This window comes from Pristis pectinata, chromosome 24 (assembly GCF_009764475.1).
Source record: "Pristis pectinata isolate sPriPec2 chromosome 24, sPriPec2.1.pri, whole genome shotgun sequence".
Taxonomy (NCBI): Eukaryota; Metazoa; Chordata; class Chondrichthyes; order Rhinopristiformes; family Pristidae; genus Pristis; species Pristis pectinata.
The window spans coordinates 13,481,954-13,504,919 of NC_067428.1; the positions used below are offsets into that span (position 1 = coordinate 13,481,954).

Genomic DNA, 22,966 nt, shown 5'->3' on the forward strand with positions numbered 1-22,966 from the left:
GACAAAGTTCTATAAGGCAGACTGGTCAGAAAGATTAAAGCCCATGGGATCCAACTGAAGATGACAAATTGGAGTGAAAATTGATTCATTGGCAGAAAGCAAAGGGTGATTGTTGATGGCTGGTTTAGTGACTGGAGGGGAGGTTGCAGTGCTTATGTATCTTGTTTTTAGTAGTCTTCCATTTAATTTTATATTGGACTTTACAGTGTGGCCAAGTGTGTGGACTGTGTGCTTGAAAGTGAGGAAGAAAACTGTACTGCAGGGAGATGGCAATAAATGGGTCAGGTGAGAAGGAAAATGGCAAATATTTCAAGCTAGGTTGTCCTAACACATTTGAATAAATGGTAGACATTAGAAAAGTAGAGAAACCAAGGGAGCTGAGTGCATGTTCATAGGTTCTTGGAGGTATCTGAATAGATGAAGGTGGATATAAAATGTAAGAGCAGGACATCATGCCAGGACTCTATAAAACACAAGTTAGGGCAGAGCTGGAGTACTGCATATATAACTGGAAGGATATAAAAGCACTAGAGCGTATAGAAGAGATTAACAAGTTGAAAGACTTTAGTCGAGGAATGATTTGTTAAGTTGGAATTGTCTTTGGAATGGAAGAGGTTGAAGGAAGATAAACTTCATCTGTATAATATAGTAATAGGCCTGAACAGGGTAACCTCAAAGCAGCTGTTTCCTTTAGTAGAGAGGTCAGTAATGAAGGGGCTTAGATTTAAATTAATTGGTTAAATGATTGGAGGAACATTGCAAAAAAGCTATCATTAAATGAGTGGTGGGGATCTGGAACTCAGTGCCTGACAGGGTGGTGGAGACAGAAATTCACCACATTTAAAGAGCACCTGGATGAAGACTGGAAGAGCTAGAATCGATATGAAAAAGCAGCAAGAAGTGGAGGGAATCCACTTCCAAGCCAATGGAAGTGGATTTTGGCATGGTCACAATAAGCAAAATAGCCTCCTTTTGTGCCTTAAGTTTTGATTCTGTGATAGAATTTGAGGGGTGATATTTGCACCTGAAGTGTGGTAGGATTTTGGAACTCACTGACTGGATGGGAGAAGGTGGAGGCAGAAACTCTCATCAGATTTAAGAAAAACATTTGGATGAATACTTGACAAGTGTGACCTACAGGATTTGGACCAAAAACTTTAACTTGTGCTTACACTAGAAATCACTTCTTCAGCTGCCATGGACTTGCTGTGTTGAATCACCTTTGTCTGTTGTTAACTTCTATATTTTAATCAGCTTTAGTGCACTTGAGTTATCAGGGAGAAATCAGGCCCTCATCACCAGTGCAGTCCAATATGTCTTTTGTTATGATCACAAACTCGGAGCCTTTTCAGGGCCTAGATGAGTTCATGTCTCATTAATGAATTGATTGTGAGTGGTTGTTGCTTCTCTTCTGCAAGTTGAAAGGGTTGCTCCTCAATTTCTGGCTGAAGTTTTGCCCTAGGCTTTTGGTCTGTGACCATCTTGCAAGGAGATGAGTAAGCAAGTTGGAGGACCTCCTCCTTACCTGGGTGACCATTAATGTTTGGGGAGTGATTACTCCAATCCCTGTCTTTCTTCCATGTCTGTGGTCACACTTGGAGATTCCTAGATGGGAAACCTACAGTGCCCGCTTGAGGCTTTCTGTGACTTAAATTTGGATTGGATTGGTGTGCATTACTGTTACGTAAAATAACATTTTGACTTTGCACCAACAATAATCCCAAATTAATCGTGGAGCACTGTTAGAATTTTCAGGGATAAATTGTATTACATGAAAGGACACCATCTGATCCAACCTGCAAGGTAAGGCTAGTGAAATGAGTCGTACGAAATTCTGTCCATCCTCTGTGCTTTATTTTAATTGAATATCTGACTTGGCAGAAAGGAATCGAGTTGAATCCAGAGATGTTTGCATCTTGCACACCTCCTGCACCTGATGTGCTCCATTGGCTTCAGTTTCTATTCCCTTGCAGATGATTTGAGGCAAACTTTCTGACATTTTTGAAACTGATTGCTGACTGCAATTAATTCCTGTCAGCAGGAACAGAAAATGCTTTTCATGAGGCTCTTCCTATTTTAACCAGGATGAACTAAATATTTAATGACAAAACTAATGCTGGGCTTGAGGTACTGTGGATCATGTTTGGAGCATTGAATACTTTATTGCCTTTAATTTGCATATTGCCTTAAATTACACTAGATGAGCTTTATGACAAGCCTCATGGTTATCATTTCTGATACTAGATTTTAATTCCAGAAAGAAAATCTGTTAGATATTAATAAGTCCTGGAGCTGGAGGAAAGATGTAACATGTTGATTTTTCTTGTAGTTGTGTTTCTTGCTATAAGTTCACTCTATGGCCTGATGGAATGATCTGCTTGATGAGCATTGATTGAAGATCTTGACTTCAATAGTGAATAAAAAAGTTGTATTTGATGTTTGGCTGCTTCCTATTTCCTGAGTGAGAGGGAGGTCTGGTGGAAGTTGGGTAAACAATTTTGAAGTGGTTTGCAGATATCATGATCATGATATGCTTTATTTCCCCTAGTGACCACGAGAAGCTTGGTCTCAATTGCATTCTGGTAATCACATTAAAATTAGCTCAATGTCCCAGCCTAGCCTGAGCTATCACCCTGATCACAATCCAATGAACCCCCATGAGTTATGGTCACTGAGTGAGGAAACAATCAGACTTGACTATTGTGACCAAAAGGTCGTGTATTGTACAGGTTCAAAGAATGCCATGTGCTCGTGGAATAAAGTTTTCTCCCTTCCTTACTGGAAGTTGATGACGTTTTAAGTTTTTGCAAAATCCCTTCCTATAAGTTGCAACACCAAAGGCTGCAGTACCACAACTTATTTAAATTGTCTGCCTTTGTGCAATGAAATTTTTTTTAGCAGAGTAAAATGAAATAACTTTACCATCTTTTGAGTATAAAGTTAAGTCTGTATATGTTTTAGTTTTTAATTTATTGTAAGACATGGACCTGCCAGTACTTAATACTCATCCCCTTAACTGCCTATCAACTGAGAGGTTTGCCAGGCTATTTCATGTGCACTCAATTGTACAGTCAGGAGTTGCATATAGGCTAACTGGGTAAGGGTCTAATCCCTAGGAGCCCATCACCAAAAGATAATTAGCTCCAGCTTCCTTGGACAAAGTCACGATGTTGATGTCTTCAAATAGAACCTTTATCTGTCTCAGCTCTGGGGCAAATCACAGTGGAGGCAGAAAATGTAACCTAAAATAATCCTTTTTATTGTTGAGCATGTCTCTTGATACAAATCTAATGCCCCAGGTAGATTTGTTAAGCTCTGCTTTCTCCAACCACCCCCCCCCCTCCCCCCCCACCCAATGCACCAAATGATGACACCAGAACACAGTGAGGCTGACTTGGGCCTGTAGTGTAACAGTACTTCATTATTTGGCAGTCCAGGCTTCACATCGTTAATACAAAGTTCAGAATGGTCAACAGATGGTGAGGGTCCAGTGTTTAGGCAGAATTACTATATTCATAACCCTCTGCAGTAGAAAAATCTGTATACAGTATTACAAGTTTACAATAAAAAAAGTTGTTTTTCAAGTTTGTCACTAGATGATTACAGTATAAACACGTCCTCTATTTTACATGAAGTGGCTGTTTACAAAAAAAAGCTACAAGATATGAGCTCACAAAAAATATTTTGACAAACAGTACAAAATGTCGGTTATACATAAATATAAAATGGGATGGATAGTGCAGGAACCCTGAATTTCGATACTAGCACCATTGTAAGGTCAATTGCACTACTGAACAACAGGACTTCAGGTAGTCTGAGGTTGAATGTGTAATTCCTTTAACATTAGCACCTTAATGAAACAGTAACTTGCCTGCACTGTGCCATATCCATGCGGAATCATTTAAAGAGGTTAAGAGTAACTTGAGTATTTAATCTCTATGGATGAGAAAGTGAAGTGGGGGGTGGGTGGGGGGGTGGGGGGTGGGTGGGGGCGTGGGGGGGGGGTGGGTGGGTGTGGGGGGGGTGGTGGGTGTGGGGGGGTGGGTGTGGGGGGTGGGGGTGGGGGGGTGTGGGGGGTGGGGGTGGGGGGGTGTGGGGGGTGGGGGTGGGGGGGTGTGGGGGGTGTGGGGGGGGTGTGGGGGGGGGTGGGTGGGGTGGGGGTGTGGGGGGTGTGGGGGGGTGGGTGGGGTGGGGGTGTGGGGGGGTGTGGGGGGGTGGGTGGGGTGGGGGGGGGGGTGTGGGGGGTGTGGGGGGGGGTGGGTGGGGTGGGTGGGGGGGTGGGGGGGGGGTGGGTGGGGGGTGGGTGGTGGGTGGTGGGGGGGGTGTGGGTGGGGGGGTGGGTGTGGGGGGGTGGGGTGGGTGTGGGGGGGTGGGGTGGGTGTGGGGGGGGGGTGGGGAGGGAGGGTGGTGGAGGAATACAAGATGAGTGAATGATTCCCCTGCTCACTCTGTCAAATTACTGCAAGTGTGAGGATGTCCTGGACTTTAAACACAAAGAAGTTCAAAGTTACAAGTTAATTTCAAATCAGTGACCAGAGGAATTATTCCTATATCATCCATTTAAACTCAATTTGGGGGTTTAAAAAAAAACAAGAAGCATTCTCCCTGCTGTAATTGCTAAGTGACAGAGCTGGCTCAGGCACAATGAGCTGGGTGGCCATCCGCTGTGCTATTATGATTCTGGTAAAGCTGCCATATTTCAAACACAAAAACTATGTTACCAGTTACCTGAAATACTCTGTTGAAACATTCACTCCCAGACTGCTTAATTTCGGGTCAGTGAAATAAAACTACCTAGGATCATTTGTTCAACATCTTTCAGAAACAAGTAGCCATGACACAAGACTACAAGAACAATATCCACTGAGACTTGTCTGGGCTTCTATTAAGAAGAAATTTCAATGTCCAGTTCTCCATATTTTTGGTTTACCTGCTGTTGTTTCGAAGCAAAAGTGATTAAGATAGATTGTCTTGGAACCCTGAATCTGTGTAGGGGAATGGTGGCTATTGGTGACTACATAGCCCACCCCCAGAGCTTTGCCCAGTGACAGTTGGATATAGTTCCCCACTTCAGTTTCAGTCTTTCCTGGTTGATGAGTCTTTACATAATATATATGTAATGTAGAAAGAGAGAAATATAATTTTCATTTGCTTCCCCTTCAAAAGAACATGAATCTGGGGTTGGTGGATCATTTTCCTGTATGCAGAATGGTTGCATATAATGCATGTAATCATCTAGGTGCTTCTAATAGCTCCCTTCCATAATTCCATGTCTCAACCGCACACTGTTTTATGTGAGAACTGACACACTCAACAGATTTTGTTCTCCTGCTGGACAAGATTCCAAAAATGATAGGGCTGGGACAGTTCTTTTGGGGAGCAGGCCAGGGCCACATCCATCACCACTGGGAGGTAAAATAAGAGATTAACCCTCTCATTGTAGAGTAAGAGGAAAAGGAGCAGAAGGATATAAGAAATAAAAGCACGAGTAGGCACAATGCCTCTTGTGCTAGCTGTGGCACGGAATAAGATTATGGCTGATCCTGTGCCTCATTTGCTTTGCTTCATGATTCCATATAGCCAATCTTATCTCTGCTGGTTGATGAGTTTAGGGGCCAATCCCTGCAGGGTGACAAGGGAGTCAGTTTGATTGCTGTTGGTCAATGAGAGGGAGATGATGCTCATTTGACAGTCAGTCTTCCTATAAAGCAATTCCATACACATAATTTTAAATATATGTAGGAACCTCGTTCTCTCATGAATCCCCCAGAGTTGTTGGACTCTGCCCAAGTCCACACATCTCAAATGAAGGTAGGTAAAATGGGAGCATTGTACACTGGTATAAAAGGCCTAGAATTAGGATTATGCCTCGTCCTAGTGTTTGCTGTAATGAGGACACTTCAATGGGCAGGAAGAACAGCTGGCATATGGTAGTCACACCAGCCAACCTCTCACAATGTATGTGGAACAAAGTACTGAGGGAGCCTCAGCTTTCTTTCATTTGGAATGAACATAGAGATTCCCAGAAGATCAAGTCCCTGTGGGAATCCTGAATCCATTGGTTGTCAACATTTCTTAAGACTCTTTAATACTGATACTGTTTACTGGGAATGGGTTTCTCACTTGTATTGGTTGGTGGGATATGGTGCCATGCTTGTGCAACAATGTCACAGGCAGTTGGACAAACTCCTCTGATATGCAATCATTCTTAATTCCTGACAATACTGTGACTTTTTTTAGTTAATCCCAACTCAGTGAAGCATTATAAACACCTTTCACCCCAGCTGCCTTTACAAGGGGCTGGCAATTATTGAGCGCTTAATGTTAAAGAGTAATAAAGAAAAGTTGCCTTTCATTTCCTGTTGATATAAAGTTAACGTGATACAAAATTAAGATGGAAATACTTCACCTCTTTCTGGTTCTCTGACTTCACTGGCCTGTATTGTTCAATAACTAATGGGTAGTTGGTTTAATCAAAAATCTTCACGATAAACTAGCGGTCTGCTGTCTGCTTCCTTTGGCAACAATTTTGCAAATAATTTGCTCTGTTCAGAGTATTCGGGTTTGATGTACTATTCCCAAAAATCATAATTTGGCAAAAATGCCAATTTATAGGAACTGGATTTGTCTGCAGTTCTCAGACTAAAACGAGGGCAGGGAATTACTGACATCAGAATTGACCAGTGCCTGGAGTAGAAACTATCTAGATTCTCTCTAAATTTCTTTTTTCAAATCAGTCATAATGACATTATGTTTGCATAACATTTTAATAACTAATTTATTGATCTCTAAATACAAAGCAAATTCCTAACTCTGACTCAGTAGCACCTATTCTCCCAAAGCTGCTGACATCTGATCTCACTAATGCTCCAATCGTCTGTGTTTATTTTACTTCAGTATAGTTGAATCCATCATTAAATACTCTCTAATTTAGATCACTATATTTCAAAAGGAAAACTGGTTGAGCACAGGGATACTCCCAACCTTAATCTTAAATATTAATTGGCCTTTCTCAAATGGTGTCTGATAATCTGTGGCATGTATGAAATTGTGACAGTGCAGATGTTGTTTTGGCCTGGTATGTTGCCTATATGAATAGGAATATTGTGTAAAGACTTTGTTGAGCTGACACAGCCCACTATCCCATCATAAAGTATCATGCTGACAGATTGGTGCTGAGGTGCTATTTAAAATGGGTTTTTACCCCACCAAGAGAGACAAAATAAGAACATCAGAGAAGATGAATTTGAAGCTTCATTCGAAGGGCCTCACCAATATCACCCATGAGGTAGTCAACGTCATTCTCATCTTCTAGCTTCAGGAGTTCTTTCTTCCTGTACAGAGGCAAACTGGAAACCTCCAGTGTGTACTTTCCTCGGATGGCCTTTTTGCGGCTTAGATGGAGGTAACTGAGTCCATTTTTCTGGTGGATCCGGAAGAAGCTGGCTTCATTCCCACCAGTGATGATGTAACGCACATGGTTTTCCAGGGGCTCGATGGCGGGCAGGAATTCCATAATATGATCATGGATTCCCATGTCTGAGATATTCACATTCAATGGGATCGGCGCATCGATGTCCAAGCTGGCCAGACTAATCTTGTGATTCTGTTGTTTAAAAAATAACCTCAATTAACCTGCTTTTAAGGGATAGCTTTTGGCATTTCCAAGAAATAAATAAGTAGGTACAACCAGTCAGGCCAATGTAACCTGTGCCCATTTTACCATTTGCTCGACAGGTTTTCTCTTCAAAAGGACAGCTGTGTATCTGTTGTTGCCATAGATATTGACCACGTTAATACAGTCTTCTGGAAGTTTATTCCATAACTCAATGACTCTTTGAATTAAATAGAAACACCCTGATTACTCCTTGTTATAAAGTTGGGATCCCTAGGATTTGAACTTTTCATGACAGTGATCGATACTCTAAATTCTTTCATCATTTTGAAAATTTTAATTAAAACATCTGGACATTTCCTTAGCTCTTATTCCTGATTTTAGTTCCTGATTTTAGTCCCTGATGTCCAAAAGAATTCTGTGTCAATCTGCAGTGGTTGACTGACTCAGAAGTCCCTCAGTTGGAAGTTTACATTACATTCGGTTCACAAATCAACCAGGATGGAAGTTAAGGTCCAGTCTGCCCATTCATCCCACTGGCCCTATTGAGGTAAAGAAGTTCTGATGCCCAACCCACATTCCTTCTTCAAACAATGCCACCAAAAACTTGACTAATGAGCCATTCACTTATACTGTCTTGTGATCATACAATGCACAGACTGGCTCATACATCAGCAGCTATAATTCACTTAAGTACCTGGGGTAAAGTGCATAAATAACAAATGCCATTCTCATGCTGTATGTTTCGCCAAATTACCTCATGGGATTCAGTGCCATTTGTGCTCCTCCGGTGCCTGCCTCTCTTGGGATAGCCATTGATCTTACACTCATAACACGTCTCAGGGGACAGCACGTTCTCTTCTGCCACATCCTCCTCCTCCACAGGCAGATAGTGGCCATTCCCGAATCCCATTCCAGATATACAATGTCTGACCAGAAATTCAACGGCAGCACACAATCACAAAACATAATAAGTGCAAATTCTAAACATACTAATTACAACAATTACACTTTAGACTTTACATGCAACTCCCTCCTAGAAACACCAACTGGGATACAGTTCTGTGGGCAAAGGTCACCTCTCATACATCAACCCTTGCATTAAAACCCATTTCACTAATAGCCCCATCCTGACATTGAAACAGCTCGCTCCAGTACTGGAATTTTAACACTGAGGCCCATCCCTCTAGTTCTATTGAAGCCTATCCTTATAACACTCCTATTATTGAAGGTCATCTCTCCAGTGCACACAATCTACCATGATAAAAATCAGGAATTTGAATTTATACCCTTTGAATCTGGCCGTAAAATTTTAGATTTTCCCTCCGTACAGTCACAAGAGGGGACCTCACTAATGATTGAACGAGGAATTTCAGCAGGGATGGGCATGAAGCAGGAAGCAATTGCAAGCTGGAGGCTCCTAAAAAGGAAAGGGAGGTTAGTGAGAATGAATGTGGATTATGAGCAGGAATGCAAGGATTGACAGATGGTGCCCAGGAAGGATTGGTTATTGACTCCGTTAGCTAGCTCTGTCCATGTTATGGGAGCTGGGGAGTGGTTGCACTCCTAGAAAATGGTCCATATCATGATTTTCTGTAACACGAAGCTGCATTATCTGTGCATGCATCAGGAAGTGCAAGAGGTTTTAAAAATTGTGTTTATTTATTTACTCGTTTTTCCACATAAATTCTATGAGAGTGAATTTTATTCTGCGTCTCAAATTTTTGGTAGTGATTTGTGAATTCTGTAAGGGTGAATTTCCATTACTCCAATGGCTATAATGCGGGAGTTGCCTGTACTAGGTTACTATTTTTCCATTAATTTGCTAATATTGATTTAAGGCCAGCATCAACAACTTGCATTTATATAGCACCTTTAACATAACAGAACCCATACTCCCTCTAATTCACCTCTCACAGGGGCATAATCAGACAAAATGACTGCCGCCAAAAGTAGATATTAGGACTAGGGTAGGTGACCAGACATTTTGTCAGAGGTAGGGCCTAATGAACTTCATAAAGAAGGAGTGCAAGAAGGAGGAAGGAAGCTGGGGAGGGAGTTGCGGAACAAGGCTTAGGCAGTTCATTCATTTGTTTGTGGATGGTTAGCTCAAATTTAAATATTGCCATAATGTTTGCAACCTTCCAATCACCAGGGTCAATGTTAGCCAATGCTCAGCACATCGTTGCATATCTATCCCACAACACCTTTGACGCAGGGTGTGTGCTATCTTGCCAAGCATTAATAACGTGCTTAGCCATTTATATTACTTCATTCTGACAGCCACTGTCCTCATTTATTGAGGTCACGTTATGAACCAGTGGGGTTCCTCTGAATAGACAAGAGGTATGCAAAGAAAGCCTCATTCCCCAAACAATACCCAGCTCTTGGCTCTGTGATGGACAAGCTGAGATTCTCCCTTTGGTACCTCCTATTAACAATAAAATGGGTACTTGTGCTGGAGGAAGAGTGTAAGTGTTAGATACATGCAAGCATATACAGGGCTGAACCTGTAGCAAGAACTGTCCAAAATATCCGATTAAATCTCAATTTATTTTGAGGTTTTGAAAATCTTATTTGTCTGTCTAATCTTACCTCCCCCCCCTCCAAATTTCTTCAACTGCTCCAAGCTTCAGGTTCAGAAGAAGGTCATTGACTTGTTACTTACCCTTGGCCCACCCTGAAGTAGCCCCCTGGGCAGCCACAGAGGTAGCCACCTTCTGTGTTGGAGCAGCCATAAGAGCAGGGGTTTCCTGAAGATGAGCATTCATTCACATCCTGACATCCCCCAGCATACTGGTCAAAGTCAAACCCAGAAGGACAGAGGCATTTATAGCTGCCCAGTGTGTTGTAACAGGAAGCTGCACCACAGGCACTGGGATTACTGCATTCATTCTCATCTGAAAAATAAAGAGAGATTAGTGAGAAACATCCACTTTGCTCCCCTCATGACAATACTGACACTTGCTGGGGTATAGTGCCATGAGTACAGCTGATACCTGGGATTAGCCCAGGCATCCAGTCTTTAATAATACCCTATTCAACTGTGGGAGAATATGATTCAGAATCAATTGTGCAATGTCCACTTGAATGAATTTTCAAGCAAGGGTTTTTAGACTGGAAAGGGCAGGAATCATAGCAGAACATCACTGCTCCCTAGCCCAGGGCATGGAAGTCATTTGCAGTGCCTCTGTAGCTGCCTCAGCTAAGGCCAGCTGTGTCTGTAGAGACAAGGGATTGATCAGTACTACAAGTGCAACTAGTCTTTGCAGAAGCTGGAGGTAAGATTATCCTCATCCTGGTTCAAAGGGCCTGAACTTCAATCTAAGTGATTTGCTTTCAAACTACTTGCTTCCGATCTCTCTTCTCTCCTGACTGTGCCACGCAGCTCTCTGAGGCTGAAGGGGTAAGAAAATTTTTATTTCTGCTTACAGTTATTCATCTTGGGTCAATATTTCACTTCATTTCACCATGATCGGTGACTCGCTGTTTCAGCCTTAGTGGAAATTAATCACAAGGTATGATTGTGTTTCAGTGCTGTTTATTAATTGACACTTGGGTCTAAGCTCTCTCTCTCTGTGCCAGGTTTGCCAAGATTATACCAATGGCAGGTTAAGATGAAGGGCCCCACTTTCTCTGTTTCAATAACAACAGAATCTTCTGCAACATTTTAACCCCAAGAGTTTCAATACTTGCCCACACATTGGTTCCACTGGTAGTGCTGCATGTAGCCTTGAGGACAGCTGCATCTGTATCCACCCAACATGTTCTGGCAGCCATGCTGACAGCGGTGGTTCCCGTCACATTCATCAACATCTGTGGGTCGGAGAGTAAGTAGCTCGTGAGATAGCGTGGAAGATTCGATTTTCAGCCAGAATGAAGCAGATCTGATCTGAACTGACAGTTATCCCAGGGGACCAAAAATGCAGTCTGAAACCCATTAGAGGCTTAAAGACAGGAGGCTTGGACCTTAATCACCAACTCAACAAGGACCTCCCATCCACAATCATTGGGTCACTGTCATTTGTACCCTAATGGAGGAAATCATTTTGTGATAACGTGTCATTGGCATTGTTTTCTCAATGTTCCTTTAATAGTCCTTTAAACAATAATATTTGAAGATTTTGAAGTTGAGTGTTTTGCCACTAGTAAACTGCAAGCACATTTGGGCTTTTTTTTGCAAGGAGGGATGCGGGAGGAATTTGGAGGAGAACCTCATGACACCTGGTTTCCACCACCCGCCTGTGACAAATGGAAGAGTGGTGAAGCAGGCCTGCCTAAAAGTGGAACTGGTGGGATGAAACTAGAAATGAGAACAGGCTTAGAATGAGGATCAATGGATGGGAGTCCAACCAAGAGGTTGTGGTTCCAGAATTTCCAAGCCAATATAAAAAATTAAGGCACAAGGACTCAAAAAAAAAATGTATCTCAGGAAATTCTTCATAAATAAGTTATATAAATTTAACCAATAAAGATTTTAGAAATATTCTACTCAAGAAATGAAAGAGGTAGTCATAAAAATGAAAATGTTTAACATTCAAAAGAGACTGTTAACAGTGCCTCCGTGGGCAATAATAATTCACACCATTTGCACATGGTTTTCCTGACTAAAATCATAGCCATCAGGAAATTGGCCTGGGACCTTTGTGTGAGATTCATCTCAGCCGAGTGACATTTGCCCAGCGTCAGCCACATGCCCATTGATGTCACGGGTTGCAAGGCACACACTTCCCCCACTGCCAGCAGAAATTAGAGCCTCACCTCCATGGCAGTCTTTTCTGTTGCTGCCATGGGGTGAGTTCTTTAAGTGTTGACTCATTTCCCAGCAGTCAATGTGGCAATGATCCAGATGGAAATACACCGGTCCTGGTTGTCCGTGCAATGTGTTACAGAGCTGCTTTGGCCAATTTTTGCCCAGCTTCATGAACTCCTTCAGGGAGATCTGAGCATGCATCACCTAAACACATGTTTAGCACACCAAAACAAAATTAAACCAAATTTCTACACATCCATACCTTCACAGTTGAAACCAGTTTCATCCAATAAAAATCCTTTCTGGCAATCACAGCTGAAACTTCCGGGTGTATTCTGGCATGTGCCCTTGGAACCACAGACTGGGGTCTGACCCATGCATTCATTATTGTCTGACAACAAGAGAAAAAGTTAATTGCCTGTATGTCTTGCTAACTAACTAGTAAATCCTACTGGATGGGGGGGAATTGTAAGGTTTAACACCATGCTTGATTCTGTCTGAACCATTGTTCAAATATACATGTGCATAACCTGCAACACTCAGTGTGAAGTGATATGGAGCAGAAAGTAGTGAGGCTAATTGTAGCCTTTCAGTTTCTCAGTTTGGGGCAATTAATTCAGTAACATTCCTGATCTAGGTGTGTCTGTACCACACTGGTGTGCACATTGCTACCCAAACCACACCGAACAGGGCGTTTGCCAACCCAACCCTCACTGGTGGCAGGATATTTACCCACCCAATCCATACAGGACAGGGCATTTACCCACTCAACCTTCACTGGTGGCAGGGCAATTATCACCCACCAAATGGAGCTTCACTCTATTTATGAGGATAATTTATATTCCACATTAGAATTCCTCATGATGTCACTCATTTGCCAATTGGCACCAGATTCACATGGAATAATTCAGACCTGATCCATCCTAGCTAGTTCAAACATAAATTAATCCAGGTTTGGAAGTAATTCAGAGAACATGACTGACCTTTGAAACTGCTGAGGTTTACTCACCAATGCATGACGTGTGGTGCTGTGTGAAACCTGGTGGGCACTTGCATGTGAAGGATCCAATTGTGTTAACACACAGGAACTGACAATTGTGCTGTTTGGTGGAACATTCATCAAGGTCTATGGAGGAACCACAGGAAATAAACTTGGAATAATTCCAAGAGATGTTAACTATAAATAACTCTGGAGGATGTGCAGTGGGATAGAGGAGATATGAGGTGAGGGCACATTTTCTCATACTCTCTTATGAAGGAAAGCATTTGGTCCATTGAGTCCAGGCTGGCTCTCAGCAATCCCACTTATAACCCCACTTAATTCCCAGTAACTTAGTCTCTCCCACATGCCTATCAATACTCCCTGATTCTCCTATGACCCACCTACACTAGGGTTAATTTACAGTAGGCAACTATACTACCAACTAGCTTGTCTGCTATGACCCCATTTTAAAATGGAACAGGCTTGAAGGGCCAAATGGTCTGCTCCTATTCCCACATTCCTATATTCAGGTCCAATTGACACTATGAAATCTGTTGAGAAACTGAATTGCAATTGATAGACATGTTAACCGTGGTGTTTGGGTATTTTAGCTGGCAGTGGGTTGAAGAATGAAATTTCAATTTCCCAACATTGAGGAGTATCTAGGAAGAATAGGAGAGAGTTTATAATAGGCAAACAGATGTTTTAACGTTGTAGCAATTCAAAAGCCTATATAAACATACATTAAAATGGCACAATGTGTGGCAGGAGGGGAGGGCAGGAGGGTTGTGCTAACATCCCAGTGCCTTGAGTGTGTGGTTAGTATATCCACACCTCACCCAAAGATCTGAGCAATGTTTTTGCCACTGGTCTGAAGGAAAAGTGAGTAATTTCAGAAGTTCTGCAGAGCGCCGGAATCAACTGCTCATTCATGTCATAGCTGCGCCTCAAAGGTAAGCTTACACTGAATGCAGCCATGGCTCGGTGTCAGTGCTCAGTACGGGAAGCAAGACAGCAGCAAAGAGCTGGGAGCTGGCGCCTGTTCCAGACATACTAGTCACCGAGGCATCTTGGATGGTCAGGGGCCCAGGAAGTGACCAAGAGGGAAAATGATGTGGCAGTAGGAGGAGAGAATGACTATGGTGGGGTTGTTTTACTTTGGAACAAAAGGGTGAGAGAAGATTTAATTGAGGTGTATAAATTTACAAGAGGCCTGGACAGGGTGAACAAGAAGGACCTTTTCTCCTTGAGAGGTCAACATCGTTGCCTTATATAAATTAGTGGACGTGTTAGAGAGGTGCTAAGGAGTTTACCTAAAGAAAATTTAGATTTGGAACTTACTTGTTGAAAAAGCAATGAGGCAGAAGCCCACATCCTACTTAACAGGTACATGGCTGAGCATCTCTAAGGATTGACAGCTGGGAAGTGGGAGTAATTAAGTGGCTTAATTTTGGCTGTCATGGATGTGATGGGCTGAATGGTCTCCTATGACATTACTTTCTATGAATCAAAGTATCATTATGTACTATGTGCACTCTAAGACATCTAAAGATTTAAATTTTATGTTGTAATTTAATCTGTAATGTTTCAAAACAAGTGCCATGCAACTGAACTCCTAGGCCAGGGCCTCAGAATGAGTAGGAATGGGACAGGATCTAGGGTTTGAGATGAAATCAGGTCCATGGCTTGGAATGGAGGATGGCCCAGGGCCCGGCATAAAGTGAGGTCCAGGACTTGGGATGGAGCAGGGTCTAGGATATGGGAGGAAGAGGAGTCTAAAGCTTGTGACAGAGTAGGATCTTGGGTAGTAGGCACCACTGTAATGTAGGAAACACAGCAATCAATTTGCGCACAGCAAAGACCAACACAGCAAAGTGATAATGAATCTGGGTTGAGGAGTAAACATTGGCCAGGATACCAAGGAGAGATCCTCCACTCCCTTTTGAAATAGTTCCATGGACCTGTTACATCCATTCAAGAGCAGTCAGAGGCTTGGTTTAACTCCACATCTCAATGACAACACCTCTCTCAGTGCAGTACTCCCTCAGCAGTGCTGGAATGTCAGCCTGGATTCAACATTCATGTTTCTGGCAGGGTCTTGAGCCCATAACCTTCCGGCTCTGAAGTACCACTCAAAGAGCCATGACTATATTTGGTGCTGACGCAGTGGGTGCAGTGTCTCTGTCCCTTACCTCTACATGTCTTGCCATCTTCTTGCAGGATGTAGCCTCTTGGGCAAGAGCACTGGTAACTGCCTTCTGTGTTCTTGCAGATGAAGTTGCACGGTTTGGGTGACTGGGCACACTCATCGAGATCTGAGAGGTAACAACAAGAAAGAAGGCGCTAACGTTATGAATTTCACTTGGTGCTCCCACATACCCAGGATTGCCGGAATCAGCATGGAAATGGGACACTGGCCAGCTGTGCAGAGTCCCAGCTTGTCTCTGTGAGCCCTGTTCTATATATTCAATCCCAGTTTAGGAAGAATGGAGTTCAGGGAACACTGAAGAGATGAATGAAGCAACTTTTCATTCATGAAGTTTTCCAATGAAAATATCAAAGAGGACATGGGTGCATTGATGGTACAGCACCTAAACAGTGAGTGGTGGCAGGCAGTTTAACTCTGTGGGCATCAGAGGTGAGCCTGATCCTGCCCTCATTTGATGCCCATGTGGCAAATTGTCCTTCTCTCCCTAACAAAGGATACCAAGGACAACTGCTCCTATAGCTAGGATCAACTAATACGGAACAGGTTGGCATGATTCTGGGATCTGCTTACACATCAGGCACTACCCTTACCCAGTGAGCAGGCATGCAATGCTGAAGTCACACTGCTTGCCCCTGCAGGATCACCAACTTGAGGAGCTCTCACATCCAGTCACAGCAACATATTCCAACACAAACACAAAAAACAATAAATAGAATCGTAGGTCCCAGCTTGAAGTAAGAACAAGTGGCTTGGCAAGAATGCTCCATGTGACCAACTAGTTTATTTTTACATTACAGCAATTTCAATATTTGTCCACTTTTCGTAAACGTTGCTGTTTTAATTTCTGCAGCTTTCTGTGCTCCTGACTGCTGACATTGTACAACAAAAGCCTCCCTGCTCATCCCCCGAATCTTTGTTTCATTGGACTCCACATGCTAGCTCCATTAAGATTTAGGCTTGGAGTGTTTCCTTATCCAAAGATGCTACAATTTTCTGCAACAATTTTTAATCCTCTGTGGAAGCCAAATGCAAACCACCCACCCAAGTTTTAGAAAGTCTCTCTCAAGCCTGGAACGATCTTCCAAAATCTTCTAAAAGACACAAGAAAAATTTCTCATATGACGGAAGACTTTATTAGCCTCTTTCTTTCTATTGGTGTCTCTCTTTATTTTATTGACACTACCATGGTCAGTGTTTCTCAGAACTTCCATCTTTCAACCCTGCTAAACTCTATCCCACTGCTCTCTTTTCCCTCAGTGCTGTGCTGTGATGAAGTGCTGTGCTGTGCTGTGCTGTCACTTGCTGTGCTGAAATCAACACTTAAAACTTTAATCCATTCTTTCCTAGAATATGAAAGCTACGGAGTTTCTTACCCCACCCCTTTGTCTTCCCTCCCTCCCAAAAGTATGGGCCACCTGATCCCTGTTTCCTGACATGGCCTTGTTGTCTATTCTAATCTATCAACACTAGTCCAGGACTTTGAGCCTTGCCTCATCATTTGGGTTTCCTGATAAATGAGAAAAATGTACTTTTCTCTAAACAGTAATACTCAGCTATCCAGTGTGTAAGGCTAAGCCTGCAAGACTGCTGATTATCACTTTCTGTTTGTTCTCAGAGAGGGTGATTTAAAAGATTCTTACCAATGCAGGAGGTGGCTGTTAGATCAGTGGTGTATCCAATAGTACAGAAACAGCGGAAGGAGCCCATAGTATTTATGCACTGTCCATTTTTACATAAGTTAGGCATCACTCTACATTCATCGATATCTGTAAAATATATATCACGTAATTTGGTTTTGTATTCACAGGATGTGGGTGTCACTGGCAAGACCATCATCTATTGCCAGTTCTAATTGCCATTGTTTTGAGTGGCATCTTAGACCATTTCAGAGGGCAGTTCAGAATCAACCAATGGAAGATCTAAAAATAATAGTGAATTAGATGAGATTTTATGATAATCTGGCAGTTTCATGGTCAGCATTGCTGATGAACTATATTGTAGTCTTCTACTTCTGATATTCAGTTCCATTTAAGTGGCAGAATGGTATCATTGCAACCACTAGCATGTTCAAGAATGGATGAATTTCTACCCCAGTCCTGATGCAGGGTCTTGACCCGAAATGTCAAAAATTCTATTCCCCCAACAGATGCTGTTCGACCCAAGTTCCTCCAACAGTTGGTTGTTTTGCTCCAGATTCCAGCATCTGCAGTTGCTTGCATCTCTGAATTTCTACCCCAGTGAGTGTAATCACAACCAGGGGAGTGCCTGATGAGATGTTCCAGAGCACTTTTATTACTATTAGTCAGATGAGAGTTGAACCAATGCAACGTGTTGTTCATTTTTTTGACTGCACATCTAGTCAGGAGTCTTGACTACTGAAAACCTATCTTGGAAATCCTGTCATTAGATGGGATTTAATCATGTTACATGTCACAATTCCCAGTGGGGCCAGGCTTACATGTTGGATAATTACCCCAGGGGACTCCAGTTATAACCAATGAGTGGACTTTTGCCGTACCTCTACCATCCGTGGCATAGCCAGGTCCGTGTGGGCACATTTTCTTATACTGGGCTGTGCTGACAAGGGGCACAGCTCACACTGGTTCCCCCAACCCCTGCCTCCGTTACAGCAGCATTCAGATTTGGTAACCAGGTTACGGTTGGTGGATGACATCTGGCACATTGTCTGTAAAACTTCGACGAAACAGAAGCCCTGCCGATTATCTGGGATAAGAGAAGATATAGTATAGAGTTAGAGAGGCTGTCCACAGAGCAGAAACAGGAGACATGAGTTCTGGTTTAAAACAATAACTGATTCATAATTGAACAAAATATGAAAAATGTGTGAAAAATGATCCTTCCATTATTATTTATTTCATTTACCTGGTCCTTTATTTTATTTCTTTCATTAGCGGTAAAGTGCTTTGGAATATCCTAAGTTTAGGAAAGGCACTTTATAAAAGTAAGTTTTTCTTTCTTTCTTTATCTTTCACTCTTATATTAATTTTGCTCTGATTAGAATGTAAATGCACTCTTTAGTGTGGGACTGAGTTATATAGAGAGAGACAGTATGGCCAGTTTAGGGCTGAGTTACTGAATGAAGTATGCACTGATTTATACTAAAAGACTCTTCTGACCAGTATGGGACTGGGTTATACAGACTGCCTAGTTTGGGACTGTGTTACGCAACTGCATAGTCTTTTTCCAACAGAGTTATAAAGAGGGGGCCTGCACTGCCTGGTGTGGGATTAAACCATCACTGTAGGAGTAGGGAATCTCCAGGTCACTTTATACACCTACAATAAACTAGCAGGTTGAGTGCCTGTGATGTATAGAATCAGTGCCCTCTTGTGAGTGTCAGTGGGATGGAACAGGTACCTTCTATGTCCAGTCAGTGTCCTTGGGTTCCATGGGCTAACTTTTGCCATGAAACCTGCTCATTTCTGCACTAACCTGATACTCAATCTTTAACCCTGTACTACCTCAATGCACTCTGTACTAACTCAATGTAACTGCACTGTGTAATGAATTGACCCGTACGATCGGTATGCAAGACAAGTTTTACACTGTACCTCAGTGCAGGTGACAATAATAAACCAATACCTTTAGCTGGGTAATATAATCAGTGCCTACGCACATTTGACAGAGAATTAAGATTCCAGTGATTCAACTCCTGCACATTGATGCTGTATTTGGAGAGCTTCACTGTTACTACTTGAATGCTGGAATCCAAACAGCATCAACCAGCAGATTAATCCAGATTACACTGAGGTTCTCTAGATACTGATTGTGGAGCCACTGCTCATTCTGGCAGCCAGAATGGTTACCAGGTAACAATCAATTTTACGATATTCCGTTTTCTCACTATTATCAGTGCTCCACTGCAATTCAAGACTTCCTGATTTCACACTGAATGGCATGAGTATTTCAGCAGATCTTATGGACATGCTGAGGTTTTCCACTCACCCAGACACTCTGTTGCTGATGGACTTTCCAAGAACCCTTCATTACAGGCGCACTGGTAGCTGCCCACCGTGTTGATACATCGTCCGTTCTTACATATTCCTGGTTTAGTGCGACACTCATTTTCATCTGGAAATATTCCAATAGAATCTTAACGTATGTTAAAATAAAATATTGTACTTTATAAACAATGTTTATCCCATTTCTCAGTAATGCCTCACATTTAGTGAAGAAAGAATTTAATTTGTAGTTAGTGTAACAGGTTATGTTCTACTCAACAGACAAGACCTCTGTCAAAATCTGTTCTAAGAGAAACCTTTGGCAATATTGTACTCCATTTCAATGAGACTGAAGTGTCAGACTAGATTAATTGCTGAAGCCGGAGGGAAGGTCGAACTCACAAAACTTCTACTCAAAGACAGGAGAGCTGGAATCGAGCAAACCTGACATCCAAAATTTTAAGTGTAATGCTTTTAACATTTAACCTGGCTGTAAATTTGCTCCATGCTGAATTTATGTTAAATAAGTAGAAGCAATTGCTCTTTCAAACATTTCTACTTAATCACTCAAAATTGCACTGGATCAAGTTTTGGAAAGGTAAGCGGAGTGCCTGGAACTTGCCTTGGTGGAAAGGTACTATTAACCCCAGGTTCAGTGTTTTCTTAAATTCAAGGTATTTCAGAACCAAATACTAACTTCATTAATCGATATTTCTTAATAAAGCTTATCATTAAATCAGGGACAGCCTCAATAGTTAATTGGGAGAATCAAACAAATTCAGAGTAGTTGGCCGAGTTCACCTACACTAAATCATCCCAAATTAGAAGGCACGGCGTGAACACACTCCCGTCTTAGCCAACAGAGTTACCCTAGATAAACGACAGAGGGGAGGCAAAACTGGACAGGACTTCTGTTTCCTTTGCTGCTGACAGGGATAACCTCTCATATCTGGGGATACAAGAAGGGGGGTAGCAGAGCCCTGTGGTTTGTTATCTGGAGGGACAGGTGCCAGCAGTGACTGTCTTCCTCTGTTATAATCTGTGGAAGGCACAGAGGCAATCAATAAAAATATGTGGATTTTATGCTGCATTTTTAACTGCAACTCCATCTTCTGGTGTTGTGCTGAGTGTTTCCTCATCAGTGGTGATGGGCTCAAACCCTGGGGGAGACCCCACTTACATCATCCTCCAGTAGGAGGAACAACATCACTGACCAAGGCCTGAATATAAACTTATTGAACCCACATGAACTGACCATGGAAGACATCAGACAGACATACCCATGCAGCCCTCTCCATCTGGTCTTCGCATCATCCCAGGTGGGCAGATACACATGAAGGTGCCAATCAGGTTCTTGCATAACATTCCTTGGGACTCACAGTCATGTAATCCTTCCAAACACTCATCCAAATCTGCAGTCAGGGATAAACACTAGTCAGCAAAACACAGGCCAGCCCCACTGCCATCTGCTCCTGTTCGAGCCACTTACCCAATGACTATAATTCACACCACTGTGCATCTTTCTGGTATTTTATCAAAAATATAGGGGCAAATCTTGCTCTAAATATTAGAGCACCTTAAGAATGGAAATTCTCACACATTTCAGTGTGTGAAGTTAAGGATAAAGGTTCAGTCATCAATGCAACATTCACATGCTAACAGGTATAAATTCACCTTTCCTATCATTCTGGCCTCTCCATGTCTTACCTTATTTGATAACGTTCCTATGAAGTATCTTGAAATGTTTCTGAAACTTCTAAAATACTTTATAAATTGAGGTGACCGTAATTAGGAGAACCCCATTATCCAGCTGTAACTTCATTCACCTGGGTGTGTGATGTGTTGTCAGGACTCAGACCAGTTTATGGAACAGCTGATTTTTTCTTTGGTTATTCACAGCTGAATGTGGTTATGCCACAGCCAGTTCTGGCCACATTGCAGTTATACTGTGATCATTACACAGCAGGATCTGATTACATTACAGCTGAAATTGACTATATAGTTGGTCATACACAAACTGGAATTCGTAACCTCAATGTCTGGAATTGGTAAAATAGCCAAAGTAGGTAACCTCACAACTGTTAACTGTTGCTTTGCATCTGAAACTTGAACTATCATTCAGTTCTGGAATTGGTAATAACATCTGGAAGTGGTCACTACAGCTGGCTTTGATGTCACCACATCTGGTTTGGACATTTCCTTCTGTTTTCCTGGTTAATAATGACGTAACAGCATGAGTGTGGCATTTTGATTGGCCGCTGTTACTATACACAATCTAAGTTTTCTTAATCTATTAAAACAACCTTCCATGTTTAAATGCAAGTTTTAATAATTAATTTGCTGGTGAATCTGCTAAATTGAAGATATATTATTCACATAATATATTTTCAATCAAATTATAAAGGCAATTCGCAGAAAGCATCTGACTGGTACTGTGTCGCTCTAGGGCTCAGTGTAAATAGTGCCATGCACTCATTACCTCTACACATCTTGCGGTCATCCCTCAGAGTATAACCTCCAGGACAGGTGCATTCATAGGAGCCATAGGTGTTGATGCAGCGGAATGCACACAGCAGGGGATTGAGCGAACATTCGTTAATGTCTAAAAGCACAAACAAAATACCACAGTTAGATAATTGTCCTAAAGCTTTCAATGACAGTCCTTGTGCTGATTACATTATGCAGATGGCCCACTTATGACAGATCCCAGAGAAGGAAACTCTCTTTCTGTTCTAAAATCAGCCATCGATAGGGTCGATTGCAAACTTAAACATTATTATTGCTCATTTCAAAATAGATGTTGACAATCTTATCATGACAAATGTCCCAAATCATTAAAGTGGCTGGCCTACCTTCACAAGTTGCCATTGGTCCAGGTTCAAATCCATCGTCACATTCACACTCAAACGCTCCGATAACATTAATGCAGGTACCATTACCACATGGATTACCAATGCTGCATTCAACAATATCTGGACGCGAACACAGACATCACCATTAGTCCTGAGTAATCAAACATGACCAGCAGACTGAAGAATTATGGAGTAACCAGCAGAGAGAGCAATCTTGGAGAGACACTAGAGTAGGAGGTCAATGGAGTAGCCAGTAAAATGAGGAAGAAGGGAGAGATAAGCAGAATGGGGAATCTGGGAGATATCAACAGTGTGGGGGAGAAGGGAGAGGGGGGAGAAGGGAGAGGGGGAGAAGGGAGAGGGGGGAGAAGGGAGAGGGGGGAAGGGAGAGGGGGAGAAGGGGAGGGGAAGGGAGGGAAGTGGAAGGAAGGGAGGGAAGGAAGGGAGGGACCAACTATCAACATGATAAGAAACTGACACCAATGTTACCAACATCCCTGCTGCTGTTCAAAATGTTGGAAGATCTGGGCTTTTTCTTCTGTTAAACAATACTCAAGGTATCAGTTTGAGGAAAAGTGCCTTGGAATTCACAT

At 42.3% G+C, this 22,966-nt stretch overlaps 2 protein-coding genes across 2 annotated transcripts in view; one reads left to right on the top strand and one right to left on the bottom strand.

Annotated features, from left to right (window-relative positions):
• LOC127582715 (solute carrier family 12 member 2-like) overlaps positions 1–1,982 on the top strand; it is a 23,048-nt gene extending 21,066 nt beyond the window's left edge. The window contains exon 6 of the mRNA XM_052038276.1: positions 1,974–1,982. Within this exon, the coding sequence (XP_051894236.1) occupies positions 1,974–1,982 (9 nt within the window). The remainder of the gene's footprint in view (positions 1–1,973) is intronic.
• A 2,428-nt stretch (positions 1,983–4,410) lies between these two features.
• The window catches only part of fbn2b (fibrillin 2b), a 178,915-nt gene continuing 160,359 nt past the window's right edge, over positions 4,411–22,966 (bottom strand). The window contains 14 exon segments of the mRNA XM_052037856.1: positions 4,411–7,606; positions 8,373–8,544; positions 10,284–10,515; positions 11,312–11,431; positions 12,631–12,759; positions 13,378–13,494; positions 15,543–15,665; positions 17,200–17,325; positions 18,078–18,140; positions 18,143–18,283; positions 19,526–19,651; positions 20,802–20,933; positions 22,001–22,123; positions 22,374–22,493. Coding sequence (XP_051893816.1) covers positions 7,232–7,606; positions 8,373–8,544; positions 10,284–10,515; positions 11,312–11,431; positions 12,631–12,759; positions 13,378–13,494; positions 15,543–15,665; positions 17,200–17,325; positions 18,078–18,140; positions 18,143–18,283; positions 19,526–19,651; positions 20,802–20,933; positions 22,001–22,123; positions 22,374–22,493 — 2,099 coding nt within the window. The 3' untranslated portion in view covers positions 4,411–7,231.